A 17,264-nucleotide genomic window follows, 5' to 3' on the forward strand; every position below is an offset into this window, starting at 1 on the left:
GAAGAAGTGGAATTTGCATAATAGGTGACCTTTAATAGAACCATGCTGCGTCTTTACAAACTGTAACTGTAATCCATAGAATAATGGCCGACTTTCTACAAGGTAATCTTCTTCAATGTGTTTATTGTGGGACAGATACTGATACTAAACTGATCTCCTCATCCTTCATATTTACCGTAGACTGATTTACGGTAGAAGGGAGAACGATCTGCAGGCTGTGATTGGTTGTTCCTCGTCACATGACCAGCGTTGCTGTGTTCTGCGGTGAAATATGTTCATATCAGGCCACAGAAGACGACAACGCTGCAAAAAACGCCACATATTTCCCGGCCCTTAGACAGTATACTAGTGAGGACGGCCAACAGTATCACATGCATGGAGCTCGGATTAAAACGCACACAAAGAGACTTAATTCTCTGGTCAGGTAGACGTTAAGCCGCTATATGTTTACACAACAATAGTTTGATGCCATATTAACGCTCTGAATGCCGTATGTAGCACCTTTTTAAAACTCATGAACTAAAACACAAGCAAAGATTTGGTTATCCTGCCTTTTTTTAAATCTGAATTTCAGACTTTAAAAGTAATTTTCTGAGTGTTTTGCCCTACTTTTAGACACCTGGAGCCTGTCAACCAATCAGCTTTTAGTTTACTTGTTATCAGCCAATCAGCTTCCAGTCAGGACAAGACAGTGGTTACCATGGGAACACTGTAGACTCACAGTGGTTGCCGTCGTGACATCACCTCTGTGTGTTGGTTTTGATGATTTCACGGGTTAAGATTCAGTGTTTTTGGCCAATGGCGTCGCAGCGTGTGTGGTGATGTCATCAGAGATCTTCCTCCATGCTGAAGCTGCTCCTCCTGCTGCTGCTTATCGACGCTCCGCAGGACAGCAGGGGGTCGGACATCACCCCCCCGCCCCCCTCCTCCATCAGCAGGCCGTGCAGCTCCGTCAGCCCCACGTCGGACATCAGGTCCGGGGAGAAGACACCGGAGACTCCGTGAGGATCGTCCAGGTCCACGAAGCTGAGGGCATCCAGACCGAGGGAGGGGGTCACCAGGGAGGAAGAGGAGGAAGAGGAGAAGGGCTGAGGCAGCGTGGGGGAGAGCAGGGTCTGAGGGTCCAGAGAGGAAGAGGAGGAGGAAGAGTTGAGACCCGCCTGGAGCTCCAACTCCTAAAAACACCAAAACCAAAACACAGAGTTGACTTTTATTCCAAAACACTATCATATTTTCAGCTGTAAGAAGTAGAAAGTTCAGGTATTTGTGTTTAAAATATAAGAAGTAGAAAGTACAGGTATTTGTGTTCAAAATATAAGAAGTAGAAAGTACAGGTATTTGTGTTCAAAATATAAGAAGTAGAAAGTACAGGTATTTGTGTTCAACATGTAAGAAGTAGAAAGTACAGGTATTTGTGTTCAACATGTAAGAAGTAGAAAGTACAGGTATTTGTGTTCAACATGTAAGAAGTAGAAAGTACAGGTATTTGTGTTCAAAATATAAGAAGTAGAAAGTACAGGTATTGTGTTCAAAATATAAGAAGTAGAAAGTACAGGTATTTGTGTTCAAAATATAAGAAGTAGAAAGTACAGGTATTTGTGTTCAACATGTAAGAAGTAGAAAGTACAGGTATTTGTGTTCAACATGTAAGAAGTAGAAAGTACAGGTATTTGGGTTCAACATGTAAGAAGTAGAAAGTACAGGTATTTGGGTTCAACATGTAAGAAGTAGAAAGTTCAGGTATTTGTGTTCAAAATGTAAGAAGTCAAAGTAAAAAGAAGTCAGAAAAAGAAGTAGTGGAGTAAAGTACTGATACCAGAAAAATGTACTTAAGTACAGTAACGAGGTATTTGTACTCCACTACTTCCCACCTCTGCCAATCACAGTGGAGCTATCAGTGCTCAAGTCACTGATTGGTCATCATAAGGACCGCCTCCTCACCTGGATGCGCAGCAGCAGAGAGTGGTTGGTGTTCTCCAGCCTCCTCTGTCTCTCCTCCATCTCTCGGGCTCTGTGCTGCTCCTTCTGAAGTTTCCGGATGTAATCCACCGACGCCTTCAGGATGGTGCCTTTGTTCCACCTCGACTCCCTGATCAACCAATCACAGGCCTCGCCTCGTTAACACACGTAGCCAGAGATGGCAAAAGTCCACACTTCCTTTACTCAAGTAGAAGTACAGATACTCGTGTTTAAAAATACTCTGGTAAAAGTAGAAGTACTGACTAAACTTCTTTACTCAAGTAAAAGTAAAGAGGGCTTTGAAATGTACTTCAGTAAAAAGTACCCATAACTAGCAGCTGTTTTAAAGAGTACCTGACCTCCCTTTATATTAATAGAACAATAATGTCATTGTTAGCTAATGAATGTTTCCATGCTGAACAACGGCAACATGACAACGTTTTCATTGGTCCCTCTTCTTTAGAGAAGACCAGGAAATGATGGATACACGGATCGTGTTCAAATCAATAGGCACGCAATGACTCTAAATAATAATGATCACGCCAAAAAACACACATTCAAACTAAAGGAACCAGCCTGTTTGGGAAATGTGAGAAGTAGAAAGTACAGGTATTTGGGTTCAACATGTAAGAAGTAGAAAGTACAGGTATTTGTGTTCAACATGTAAGAAGTAGAAAGTACAGGTATTTGTGTTCAAAATGTAAGAAGTAGAAAGTACAGGTATTTGTGTTCAAAATGTAAGAAGTAGAAAGTACAGGTATTTGTGTTCAAAATGTAAGAAGTAGAAAGTACAGGTATTTGGGTTCAACATGTAAGAAGTAGAAAGTACAGGTATTTGTGTTCAACATGTAAGAAGTAGAAAGTTCAGGTATTTGTGTTCAAAATGTAAGAAGTAGAAAGTACAGGCATTTGTGTTCAAAGTAAAGTACTGATACCAGAAACATGTACTTAAGTACAGTAACGAAGTATTTGTACTCCACTACTTCCCACCTCTGCACGTGGCACTAACGAGCTTAACGAGGTGCATTCACTTTTCATTGAAATCTGTCCATGAAGACTTATACATAATACAAGTAATAAATCATAATAATGTTATATTTTTTAACCATTATTAATTTTCCCCTGGTAATTATAAATCTGAAACAAAAAGTACTTTTCTAGAGATCCTGGCGTCATGATACAGTTATTAATATTGCCTGTCTTCGTTATTTCTGACATGAAATGTGACATTTATTACAGTCGAAAGATACAATGTAGATGTGTGTTATCTGTTTGAAACATGAAAGGGTACAAATGTATATTATGAATGAGTGTTGGTACTGACGGGTCGCTGGATTTAGGGATGAGACCCCCGAGTTCTTTGATCCGATCGTTGATGTTGAACCTCCTTCTCCTCTCGACTGAAACACACGGCACCAACAATATTATATTATTATTGTAACATGGTGTAAAGCACTCTCTATAGTGTGCATCATCCGCTGCTGTTCATTCAAGACTTTGTGCGAAATGTTGCAATAAAACCACAGAAACATTTTGAAATCACAGATAGTTAGAGAGAGTTATTTCACAACATTACACATTACACATCACAGCAAAAGAAAAACGGACAAAACGATGGAAAAAATAATTGAAGTATTTCTGATCTCCATGTTTTTGTTTCAAGACACAAAAGGACATCTTAAGTAGCAACGCAGTTATATAAGCAGTTATACGTGGAGAAATACTGCAGTATGAAATGTAATGTCCTCACTTTGGTTGTGGTTGTCTTTCTTCTGTCTCTCTTTGATGAAAGCTTTGGTCTCCACCTCTGCAACAAAAACAACAACAGAAACAATTTACAAGATTTCACTTGTGAGGAAAAACACAAACAGAACAGTTTGTAACAAAGTCTGAACGATCGTCCTGCATATTTCTGTCATTAAGCAAGGTTTTCTCCACCGTGGGAGAAGTAACCTGGAGTAAGCAATTTATACACAAAAGGACATTTTGAGTAAAGCATATTAACAGAATATGTTGTGTGTGATTCAACTAGCTGATGAATGAAGTTAACGGACATCTCATTTTATTTTGAAAGACGGTTGAAGGTTTTCAGCTGAAACAGCAGTAAGTGTTTTTTAGTTCATGTTGACTGGACAGGAAGTAGGAACTGATGATGTGGGAAAATACAACGTGTGAGTGTGAGTGTGTGTGTGTGTGTGTGTGTGTGTGTGTGTGTGTGTGTGTGTGGGTGGGTCTGTTTGAAGGAAGTCGTGATGTTGACTCATCAAACCGGAGAAGAAGAACACATTTTCAGCAGAAAAACGGGGGAGGGGCATAACTATCAGATCTCTGACCACACAGGAGCCAATCAGCAATCAGCTCTGCAGAGTTGGGGGATCTGAGGTGTGTGTGTGTGTGTGTGTGTGTGTGTGTGTGTGTGTGTGTGTGTGTGTGTGTGTGTGTGTGTGTGTGTGTGTGTGTGTGTGTGTGTGGCCTAGACTATACTTGTGGGGACCTAAATCTGTTTACACAGTCACGTGTGGGGACTCACCTCCCTTATGGGGGCATAATGGAGGTCCCCATGAGGGGAATAATTAATTTTAGGGTGAAGACTTGGTTAGGTTTAGGGTTAGGGTTAGGGTTAGGCATGTGTTGGTTATGGTTAAGGTTAGGATAAGTCTCCAGGAAATGCATGTAAGTCCATGTAATGTCCCCTGAAGTGATGTATACATGGTATATGTGTGTGTGTGTGTGTGTGTGTGTGTGTGTGTTTGAGACCCACCGTTCACCTCCCTCTTGATGCCGTGCAGGTCGGCTGGGCAGCTGTTGCTAACGGTGATGGTGGGCGTGGCCATGCCTCCGTACAGGTCCAGCATGTTCCCAGACACCGGCAGCTGAAACGGACCAATCAGAGCACAGAATGAGCAGCTGTCAGGGAGAGGGACCAATCAGAGGCCGAGAACAGTTGAAGCATTTCAGAGCAATCAGAGAGATTGGCTGCAGCATGACCCTCGCTCTCTGCTACACACTGCATCCCAGGATCTCACACACCACACACACACACACACACACACACACACACACACACACACACACACACACACACACACACACACACACACACACACACACACACACACACACACACACACGACCTTCAGTGTATCTCCTGCAGATTAAGACATGACTGAAACACTTTGTTTGCAAAATAACGATAGAAATGATAATAATATTATTTCATTTTTGATGTTGCTATGAGAAATATTTCATTATAATTGTTGTGGTTTACCTTTATGAAAGTACAAGTTCTATACATCTGTATGGTGAGACACTACAGGCCAAAAACAAAACGGGTCATTTGTGAATTTTTGGGCTATTTGCTTTGATAACATCGTCTTAATCAAAAAATGCAAATTTAGATGTTGAATTAACTAACTCTATTTATGTCTGTAGATTTCTTCTAATTATAGCAAAACAAAGCATTAGATGAGTCTTTGTGCAAGTTATGATGTGGGGAAGTTGCATGCTGATATCTATTAGTACCATTTCTTTCTTTTCACTATACTTCCCTGTAGTGTCTTGCAAAATGTAGGCATGTTAAACATCATTCACATCTTCAAAGACCGTTCTCTGGAAATGAGTTTAGTCCCCGATTACGACTCTTTAAGACTGTATTTTCATCTGAGCAACTTTACGTCTAAGTTGTTTACTTTTATCCTTATCTTAAGGATTAAATATTACAGTCATTATAATATTTATTAGTGTTGGCACTTTGAGCTCTGTTCAATGCATGAGCTAGGTATGTTTAAATAAGAAATATAATGTTGTTTAGGCTCAGCATTTAGTCTTCTTCCTCCAGAGCAACTGAGGAATCTGCTGATCGGTCAAAAAACCTTCACACACACACTGACGCTCGCACACACACACACACACACTGACGCTCGCACACACACACACACTGACGCTCGCACACACACACACACTGACGCTCGCACACACACACATACTGACGCTCGCACACACACACACACACACACACACTGACGCTCGCACACACACACACACACTGACGCTCGCACACACACACACACTGACGCTCGCACACACACACATACTGACGCTCGCACACACACACTGACGCTCGCACACACACACATACTGACGCTCGCACACACACACACACTGATGCTCTCACACACACACTGACGCACACGCTCACACACACACACACACACACACACACACACACACACACACACACACACACACACACACACACACACACACACACACACACACACACACACACACACACACACAGCACTTAAAAGGGAGATATCAGCATGTTTTCTACTCTTTTTTTGCCGACAGTTGAATTCCTTTACATGTCACTTTTAACTTTGTGCAGTTCAACTTCAAAATGATTTGAAAATTAAATGAATGAAAGCCGGCAGCAGCGTGGCGCTTTAAGTCCAATTTGACACGTGTTCCTGTTAATGCATACACTCCTAGTCCATTATATGTATATATCGTAATAGAAATCTAACAGATTACTTTGATTACAACGAAAGAAATGCTGCTTGTCTGTAAACGTATGGTATCAATAATCAGCTAAATTAGTATTTGTTCAGTCTTTTTTACTTTTGATACTTTTGCTACACTTTGCTGATGATACTTCTGCACTTTTACTTAACACAAATGTCCTAAAATACTTCTTACACCACAGACTTTCTCCGTTTTTTATCAATAAAACAACAAAGCCATCAGAGACACGAGTCTGCAGCTCAGAGATCAGAGGTCACATTCTCAAACTGACCTGAAACAACAACAAGAAAACTCTTTACCTCTGATTTAATCCTCCTCTTCTCATGGTCCGGCAGTAAAACTAAAATCCTCATATTTACCGATTTCATTTAAACACATAAACATCCATGTACATATACACACTAAAGCACACACTCCCATACACACAGAGCTTCTCTTCCTCTTTCTGTTCGAGCAACTGTTGTAAAATGGGGAAACGTATCTTTAAGAAAGAAACAAAAAAAAAACCTCCCTGTGAGCTTATTATCTGCCTGGCACACACACACAGTCACACACACACATGCACTCACACACACTGTCACACACACACATGCACTCACACACACTGTCACACACACACACACAGTCACACACACACATGCACTCACACACACTGTCACACACACACATGCACTCACACACACTGTCACACACACACACACACACACACACACACACACACACACACATGCACTCACACACACTGTCACACACACACACACACACACACACACACACACACACACACACACACACACACACACACACACTGTCACACACACACACGCACTCACACACACACACACACACACACACACACACACACACACACACACACTGTCACACACACACACACACACACACACACACAGTCCCCTCCCACAGCGGCTGCAGCAGAAACGAGGAAGTCTGGAAAACTGAAGTGATATTCTGCATAAAGTGATTGTAGCTTTCAAAGTTTTTTGTTAGACATTTTTGATCTCAAGATCATTTCATGCAACACAGAGAAAACCATGCAGAGAGCAATTTTAAAAAAGCAGGGTGAAGGCAGTATTCAGTTCCTTTACTGGATGTAAAAGTAGTAATACAAAACTACAACAATACTCAGTTACAGTAAAAGTCCTGCACCGAAAAAGTTACTTTAGATAAGTCTTTAATCAGGAGAATGCTAATAAAAGTATGTCCAAGAAAGTCCCAAAACTCCCCTGTGACTGTGATAATATTATATATTATATCATATTACTATTATGCAACTATTAATATAAGAGCGGGATTTTATTGTAGTATTTGATCCAGTTGGACGGTTTCTTTTTGGGTTAATCTGTTGAATTTGTATTCTATTAATCAATAGTTTGGCTTGTGATAATAAAATAAATAATGAACATTTTAACACGACTCAAAGTGAAACCATCACAATGTTTCTTTTGTCCGACAAACCCTGATCATTATCACTAGTTAACATTAAAGGTAGGGTAGGTAAGTTTGAGAAACCGGCTCGAGATACACTTTTTGTTATATTCCATGGAATGCTCTTAACATCCCGATAGCAATGAATATCTGAAGTGCTTTGACAATAAATCCATAAAAAAATGTCATCTGTGGAAGCCGTAGTACTGTAAAAAGCACGACCAATCATTTTAGCCGGCCCGGCTAAAATAACTGGATGGCCTACCTGCCTGTCAGCCTTCCATCTGTGCACAAACTTATCTCGTGCCCTCATTGGTCATGTGCGCGTTCGTGTGTGTTGGAGGAGGGGCTCTGTAAGGAAGTAGCAGATTTTCTCCGGCTGTGTATTTTCAAATTCTAGCGATCTTGAGCCGGTTTCTCAAACTTACCTACCCCACCTTTAATAAAATAAGTGTTATAATGAAGCTATTATTCCATATTGGCAGCACCTTGTCGCCCTCTAGTGGTTGGTGTAAATCACACTTATACATGCTAGTGTAAACCTTATTTTAATCCCGTGAGTTTTACCGTGGTGGCGATCTGCAGACCCGAGTCCATCATCGTCAGAAACTCGTCGTTCAGACTCGATTCCAGGCTGATGATGTCATCGATGACCGTCGCTTCCATCTGAATGAACCAATCACAGATCAGATGAGAGGTTTGACCTTTAGCCCCTCGCATATACCATATAGAGTAGTGTAGTGATGATGTATATTTGTAGGAAGTTACCAACGCAAGGGATCCCTTTACAAAAAGCATCAGGGTTTTCCATTGTACTCCGGAAAATGACTAAAAGTACTGTCAACAAAACATTGACCTCCGTAGTAACAGGAAGTACTAAAATACTGACTTATTTCTAGGTTTAGGACTCATTCCTGCACCACTTTATTTCTTTGTATTTACCTCATTTTTGTTTGCAGGCTGCAGTTTGTGGGGGAAGGGGCTTGGTGGAAGTCCAGCTGGCTCCTGATTGGCTGTCTTGGCGGTGGACAGGTACTGACGCACCTGCTGCCTCTGGGCCTGCTGGATGTGGTACCTGGTGGGGTTCTCCAGGTGAGTCTGCACCTGAGACACAGGGAGCAACAACGTGTTCAATACAGGTGTTCAGGTGCATTATGGGTAGAGGTGGGAAGTAGTGGAGTACAAATACTTTGTTACTGTACTTAAGTACATTTTCCTGGTATCAGTACTTTACTACACTACTAATTTTTCTGACGACTTTTTACTTTGACTTCTTACATGTTGAACCCAAATACCTATACTTTCTACTTCTTACATGTTGAACCCAAATACCTATACTTTCTACTTCTTACATGTTGAACCCAAATACCTGTACTTTCTACTTCTTACATGTTGAACCCAAATACCTGAACTTTCTACTTCTTACATTTTGAACACAAATACCTGTACTTTCTACTTCTTACATGTTGAACACAAATACCTGTACTTTCTACTTCTTACATTTTGAACCCAAATACCTGTACTTTCTACTTCTTACATTTTGAACACAAATACCTGTACTTTCTACTTCTTACATGTTGAACCCAAATACCTGTACTTTCTACTTCTTACATGTTGAACACAAATACCTGTACTTTCTACTTCTTACATGTTGAACACAAATACCTGTACTTTCTACTTCTTACATGTTGAACAGAAATACCTGAACTTTCTACTTCTTACATTTTGAACACAAATACCTGTACTTTCTACTTCTTACATGTTGAACCCAAATACCTGTACTTTCTACTTCTTACATGTTGAACCCAAATACCTGTACTTTCTACTTCTCTCATTTTCCAAACAGGCTGGTTCCTTTAGTTTGAATGTGTGTTTGGTGGCGTGATCATTATTATTTAGAGTCATTGCGTGCCTATTGATTTGAACACGATCCGTGTATCCATCATTTCCTGGTCTTCTCTAAAGAAGAGGGACCAATGAAAACGTTGTCATGTTGCCGTTGTTCAGCATGGAAACATTCATTAGCTAACAATGACATTATTGTTCTATTAATATAAAGGGAGGTCAGGTACTCTTTAAAACAGCTGCTAGTTATGGGTACTTTTTACTGAAGTACATTTCAAAGCCCTCTTTACTTTTACTTGAGTAAAGAAGTTTAGTCAGTACTTCTACTTCTACCAGAGTATTTTTAAACACGAGTATCTGTACTTCTACTTGAGTAAAGGAAGTGTGGACTTTCGCTTTCTCTGCTTATGGGAAATGTAGGATTTAGTGTTTTTGGTTTTAGGATATCTCCACTTTCATTCATACATCATGTTCAGAACCAACGCTCCTCCTCTTTTACCTTGAGCACCTCCACAGGGACCTGAGCAGGAGGTCCAGAGGAGGAGGAGAGAGACACAGAGATGGGGGAGGAGGAGTCAGCGGATCGGAGGAGCTGCTGCTGAGCCTCCTTCTGCTCCTCCTCCAGAGCCTGCTGACGCATCAGATCCTGACGCATCAACACCCTGCAGGAGGAGAAGGGGTAGAGGGGGGAGGAGACAAGGAGACAAGGGAAGGAGAGGATGAGAGGAGGAAGTTACCATCAGTTTGTGAGGAAAGATCAGGAGCAAGCAGGAGCACAGCGCCCTCTGCAGGATGGACAGAGTCAACAAGAAACACACAAAAAACAATAGAAAGAGCAGCGGTAGAAAGTACATTTACTCAAGTGTTGTAGTTTAATATATATTTAAAGCACTCTTTCTTTACTTGACGGTACATATTTCCTTTGTTTACACTTAATTTTACAGATTGTTCTATACGTTTATTAAATATAATGCTGTTATAGACCCAACACTAAAGGGTTCGTTCCAATAAGCTTGATTACATTGTAATGCTGTTACTGAATGAATGATGTTTTGAGAACAACACAAATGTCTTTTTATCCAGTAGGACATACTAGAAGTGTTGTATCTGAAAGAGACCGAGGAAGAAGTGTGTGTGTCGTGTGTGTTTTTGGAGTGTGTTGTTGTAGTTGTGTGTTACCTGGACGTCATGGCTGACGGCAGCGAGGATGACATCGGTGAGGAAGCTGCTAATGATGTACTGAAGAGAGAAAGAGAGGGCTTGTTGTTAAAAAAATCTTCTCTCATACCCTAACATCATGAGCTAGAACATCCATGTGAACAGAATGTAAGGCAGTGTTGGTTGTTGGCCGTCTACTAATACGTTGGTTAACAGGGCACAACCTCCTATTATCCATTCATAGACTTTTATTTAGCTGGTTTATTACACACAAATAGAAAAGGCCCGGAGTGTGAGGAAATTCCAAAAAGTTTAAATGAAGGAGGAGTCTTGGGCTTAAAGGGCCCCTATTCTACTTTTGGGGTTTTCACTTTCCTGTAGTGTTTTATACAGGTTTGTGTGCACGTAAATGGTCTGCAAAGGATAAAATCTCTGTGTCCCCCTAGCGCTCCAACACATTGTACAACACATGTCACATTAGAGACACTACATACTGATATACACCAGAACATCAGCAGGAGAGGACTTTTTAAAGTAGATACACTACATACTGATATACACCAGAACATCAGCAGGAGAGGACTCTTTAAAGTAGAGACACTACATACTGATATACACCTGAACATCAGCAGGAGAGGACTTTTTAAAGTAGATACACTACATACTGATATACACCAGAACATCAGCAGGAGAGGACTCTTTAAAGTAGATACACTACATACTGATATACACCTGAACATCAGCAGGAGAGGACTCTTTAAAGTAGAGACACTAAATACTGATATACACCTGAACATCAGCAGGAGAGGACTCTTTAAAGTAGAGACACTACATACTGATATACACCTGAACATCAGCAGGAGAGGATTCTTTAAAGTAGAGACACTAAATACTGATATACACCTGAACATCAGCAGGAGAGGACTCTTTAAAGTAGAGACACTACATACTGATATACACCTGAACATCAGCAGGAGAGGACTCTTTAAAGTAGAGACACTACATACTGATATACACCTGAACATCAGCAGGAGAGGACTCTTTAAAGTAGAGACACTAGATACTGATATACACCTGAACATCAGCAGGAGAGGACTCTTTAAAGTAGAGACACTACATACTGATATACACCTGAACATCAGCAGGAGAGGACTCTTTAAAGTAGAGACACTACATACTGATATACACCTGAACATCAGCAGGAGAGGACTCTTTAAAGTAGAGACACTAGATACTGATATACACCTGAACATCAGCAGGAGAGGACTCTTTGAAGTAGAGACACTACATACTGATATACACCTGAACATCAGCAGGAGAGGACTCTTTAAAGTAGAGACACTACATACTGATATGAACCTGAGAATGAGCAGAATAGGGCCCCTTTAAGCTGTTACTGTTGTGCATACTGTATGACAATAACGTTTTTGAATCTTGAATGTTTTTAATTTCAATAACAGTTTGTTCTCTCTGTAAATCCATGCTGTTACCTGAAGCTGATTGGCTGACTCTTGATCTGGTAGAAGGTGTCGCAGTCTGACGGCAGCAAATTGTCCACCTCGATGTCAGCGACAATACCAGACTCCACCCTGACACACACACACACACACACACACACAAATACACACAGAAAGACAGATAAATAATCAGCAGCTGCATTGCATCTCCATTGAAGTGAATGTGAAAAACCTCCATACAGTTCTTACAACGTAATAATTAGTGACAGATGGCAGAAGGAGACAGACAGACAGACGGAAATATATAATTAAAACGATTTCAAGTTCAGACTGTCTGCTGATGGAAATGTGTGAATGATGATGTTGGAAACCAGAGAAGAAGAATGTTGAGGAATAACATCTGTCAGCAGTTCAGTTTAACTGCCTTCTACCCCACTTCCTGTATACTGTATGTTAATGTGTGTGTGTGGGTGAGAGTGTATAAAGTATGTGGATTGTGTCTCTGTGAGAGTGTATCAAGTGTGTGTGTGTGTGTGTGTGTGTGTGTGTGTGTGTGTGTGTGTGTGTGTGTGTGTGTGCGCGCGTGTGTGAGTGTATTTCTGCTGAGTCATTTCCTCCAATCCAGCGTCCACATGGAGCTCCAGGCACACCTCCTCCTAGACTGTAAAACATGTCCTTTATGTAAGCAGCGTTTGAAGCACGTTACCAGCTGCAGACATATGAATGAAATCATATTATATTTTATTTTATTTTATGTTTATGATACATGTTTGTGTATGTTCTTGCTGTGGCAGTGACAGTAGGAATTGTAACTGGTGCTGTTGCAGGTTGCAGCATTTTAAACAAACAAAAACAAATATAAAAACATGATACGCTAATAAAATATCCACTGGCCATAAATAAAGAATATCTTATTCTGATTAAAGGTGAGGAATGAGGAAAGGTTGGCAGTGCACACTGTAAAAGATGTGGTTAAAAAAAGCAGAGTTTGTGTTTCTAATTTAAGAACATCTGGAAAGAGTTTCAAGTAAAAAAAGACATGAAGTTCCAACAGGGCAGAAACTAAATGAGCTGAGACTGAAACCTTTCTGACCTTAACTTTATAATTGTAATCATTTGTTATGTCACCTCAACATCTTCATCAAATCCTCCTCTTCACCAGCTGAGACTGAGACACTCTTTCTCAACATCGAGCAGAGAGACGCCCGACTTGTTTTTAGTTTTGCTTTCTGTCTCACCGCCCACACATTTTATGTTTGTGTCTTTGTGTCTTTGTGTGTATGTGTGTCTGTGTGTCTGTGTGTGTGTGTACATTAGCAGGGTGTGGTGGTGTAACTGAGGGGGAGGACAGGGGTTATTGAGGGCTAGACTGAGCCTGTTTGTTTCTCTGGAAAAGTACATAAGAGGACCAGTCGTTCTGTGTGTGTGTGTGTGTGTGTGTGTGTGTGTGTGTGTGTGTGTGTGTGTGTGTGTGTGTGTGTGTGTGTGTGTCAGAGTTCCCGTTAGAATATTTTTTTGCCGGTCAACATGTCCGTTAAAGTTGAAATCTTCCGGACAAAATTAGATAAGTGCCGGTTAAAGGTCTTCTTTGTTATTTATTGAGCTTTAAAACAAATTGATATGATTCGACATTAAACAAACTAATTATAGTAGATTAACTACATTATTCAAAAGTGTACAGTAATTTACAAAAACGCGGGAATAATAAACGGAGCGCTCTCTCCTTCTCCTGACAGCCCGTCAGTATCATGCAGCTCGCGGATCCAGTAATGAGTGACCCGACAGTAAAACTAAACATATCTATAACTAGTTTAGGTAGTTTGAGAGGTAATTAAAATAGCTACGTGTGATTTTCTAACCTGAAGTGTGTTTTGCTCTGCTCGCCGCTGCAGGGGATCATGCAGAGCTGCGTGTCGACTCGTCAGCAGCAGCCGATCTCTCTCTCCTGTCAGATTAGACTTTACTCGCATTTATGTCCATATCGATCAGATCTAGCTAGTTCTAGCTAATGATATGACTACCTGCTTGTTAAAAGACACCTAAACAATAAGCGTCGCTATGCAACCGGATGAGGCCACAAAGTATAGCGCAGCATTATGCATTTGTTTACATGCCCACCGGAACCCCGAGGCATTACCAACAGATCAACGCACAATCAACCCATACAGGACATCTCTTTCTCCACATTAAGTGTTAGACATTAGAATTGACAATTTTTGTCTGTCACATACTCTTTTGTCTGTCACATACTATTCTTGTCTGTCACATAAGTGGCGCAACTGATGCGGTATTGCGCTAAGGGAAAATTATTTTGACCGGACATTTTGACCGGAGAGATTTAGATTTGCCGGACTTCAGCATATTTTACCGGTCATTGTCCGGTAATTACCGGCTAACGGGAACTCTGGTGTGTGTGTGTGTGGCCTAGCATTACTATACTTGTGGGGACCTACATCTGTTTACACAGTCATGTGTGGGGACTCGCCTCCCTTATGGGGACAAAATGGAGGTCCCCATGAGGGGAATCATTAATTTTAGGGTGAAGACTTGGTTAGGTTTAGGGTTAGGGTTAGTGTTAGGCATGTGTTGGTTATGGTTAAGGTTAGGATAAGTCTCCAGGAAATGCATGTAAGTCAATGTAATGTCCCCTGAAGTGATTTATACATGGTATGTGCGTGTGTGTGTGTGTGTGTGTGTGTGTGTGTGTGTGTGTGTGTGTGTGTGTGTGTGTGTGTGTGTCAAAGGTCAGACCATAATAACAACCTGCCCGGCAACAGTCTTATTAAACAGGTTAACCTCTTCTTCATCATCATGATTATCTAAAAATAAGTTTTTACATTTACACAAATCCAAATAACATCCAAATAAAAACTGAAGTAAAATGTGGATGTTTTAGTGAATGCAATTGAATTCGGCATTGATTTAATACACAAGAAAATAATTCAAGCCTATCAAAAAAAATCTACTCAAATAACAGAGATGCTTTTTGTTTTGACTATCGACTTATCTTAATACAGTTAGATTTAATGCAGGTTTTAGCTGCGTCAGAGGACATGTGTGGAGGTTTTCTGTCATATTTAAAAAAAAATGTATAGCTTTTTTAAAACAGCTGGTTATCACGTTGGTCACTCATAATCCTGATCATGCCAAACTTGATTCCAAACTTCTAAGATTTTAAATTACATTTGTTGTACCAAAGCTGAATTAATAGCTTCCCTTAATAAGAACTACAATTATATTCTACATTATATAGTACATTTTCTTATGCACATCTGTATATTTATACACCATACTCTACCCTGCTGTTTATAGATCTTATTTATTTTTATTTTTGTATTATACAGCACATCATGCACTTTTACACACCTTCTACAACATGCAGTCTCTACTTCTTTCTTTTTTATGTGAACGTACGAATCTTATTGTACAGTATAACTGCCTGTTATACTGTTTATATGACAATAAATATCTGGAATCAAATAACAAATATAACTTCATGAAGCGATTTCCCTTGTATTCATGCCAACTGTGACCGATATGAATGCTAAGCCTGTAGAAGTGTAAATCTTTATGAAATACTATTAAACACGTTTTTTTAGGCCGAAATTAATATGCCGAATTTACCAGAAGACACTACACATGTGGAATGTGTATTGATTTGTATTAATCAAGATACTTCTGTGGACCAATTATGATAACAGATTTAAAATCACGGGTTTTTTAATAGAGTTGTGCTTCCGCAGCAGAAATAACGGTGCTCTCCAGAAGCTCCAGACTCACCGGACCAGGTTGATTGTTTCAGCCGAATCCAGGATCACAAACACGGTCTGCGTCTGCAGGAGCCCGGTCCCCAGCTGCTCCGGTTCGGAAGACATTTCTCCAGAAGACAGACACGTTTGTCTTTAAAGAACAGACACTGAGGCGCTTTATTTCCCAGCAGCCACCGGAGAGATCAAAGTCTAAGGAGTGAAATCACTGCGGCATATTTCACTCAAAAAAGCAGATTTTTAAGATGAAAGGAGAAATACTGGTTGCTGGTTCGAGTCCCACTCAAAGGCAGATAGGATAACCCTGGTCAGCCTGAGACTGAACTACAGACTGCTCCACAGACTGAACCACAGACAGAGAAAAACAGTGTGCGTGTGTGTGTGTGTGTGTGTGTGTGTGTGTGTGTGTGTGTGCGGGGCAACTGCGAGCATAGATCTACACCACATAGATCTACCCAAGACTGTGGGAAAAAAAACAAAGTGGCATTTAAAGGCTCATAATTGTATATACAATGATGTTTCCCATCAACAGAGATGTTTAAGAACAGTCATTAAGTTAGCTTGCATAACTTTAATCACTTATTTAGATCTTAGTTTATTCCACTGTACAGTATTTATTTTTTACATTATGTTTTTAGTTTATCTTGTTCCCTGGTGTCCACATTTTTTCCACTGAGGGCCACATAGAGGTGAGTTGTGTTCCCTCATAAATTAAGTTATAAGTTAGCAAACTAAATCAAATGTAGGTCAAATGTAGGTTTAATAAAAAAAATGTAATTAAAGTGTTAGCAGCTCATCCCTTAAAACAGAAGCCTCAGATTGCTTGTAAAAAGGGGAAATAAAAAAGGAGAAAAAAAGGTTTATTGCATCACATAATTTCGGGGATTGATGAATGTGTTTGAGGAAATTGAAATTATCATGTAAGTGTTTCTGATCTGACGGCATCACATCGTCAACTTCAAAGCCTGTAAAACGTTTTATTATTTAATAAATTATAATATTCCAGGGATGTAATACTCATGAAAAATGTATTTAAGTGTTGTATACATATATCTGTATTTGATTGTTGTATATGTCTATTTATTGTTAAATATCTATATATTTTTTA

General features: G+C 40.2%; 1 protein-coding gene across 1 annotated transcript; it reads right to left on the reverse strand.

Annotated features, from left to right (window-relative positions):
* Positions 1 to 12: 12 nt before the first annotated feature.
* Positions 13 to 16,532, reverse strand: LOC117474233 (transcription factor E3-like). Its single transcript, XM_034120195.1, has 11 exons — positions 16,170 to 16,532; positions 12,423 to 12,521; positions 10,954 to 11,013; positions 10,274 to 10,436; positions 8,872 to 9,033; positions 8,497 to 8,595; positions 4,721 to 4,832; positions 3,710 to 3,766; positions 3,284 to 3,359; positions 1,942 to 2,089; positions 13 to 1,175 (listed from the first exon to the last, which is right to left on the reverse strand). Exons 1-11 carry the CDS (start codon positions 16,262 to 16,264, stop codon positions 828 to 830), a joined length of 1,419 nt encoding a protein of 472 aa, XP_033976086.1. The 5' UTR covers positions 16,265 to 16,532; the 3' UTR covers positions 13 to 827.
* Between the last annotated feature and the right edge of the window lie 732 nt (positions 16,533 to 17,264).

This window comes from Trematomus bernacchii, unplaced genomic scaffold (assembly GCF_902827165.1).
Source record: "Trematomus bernacchii unplaced genomic scaffold, fTreBer1.1, whole genome shotgun sequence".
NCBI lineage: Eukaryota > Metazoa > Chordata > Actinopteri > Perciformes > Nototheniidae > Trematomus > Trematomus bernacchii.

Excerpts from the sequence above, each read along its gene's own strand:
- LOC117474233 (XM_034120195.1), bottom strand. The coding sequence starts at position 16,264 with ATGTCTTCCGAACCGGAGCAGCTGGGGACCGGGCTCCTGCAGACGCAG. Across the intron at positions 10,437-10,953 it reads CCGTCAGCCATGACGTCCAG|GGTGTTGATGCGTCAGGATC; the intron begins GTAACACACAAC and ends CTCCTCCTGCAG. Across the intron at positions 1,176-1,941 it reads CTCTGCTGCTGCGCATCCAG|GAGTTGGAGCTCCAGGCGGG; the intron begins GTGAGGAGGCGG and ends TGGTGTTTTTAG.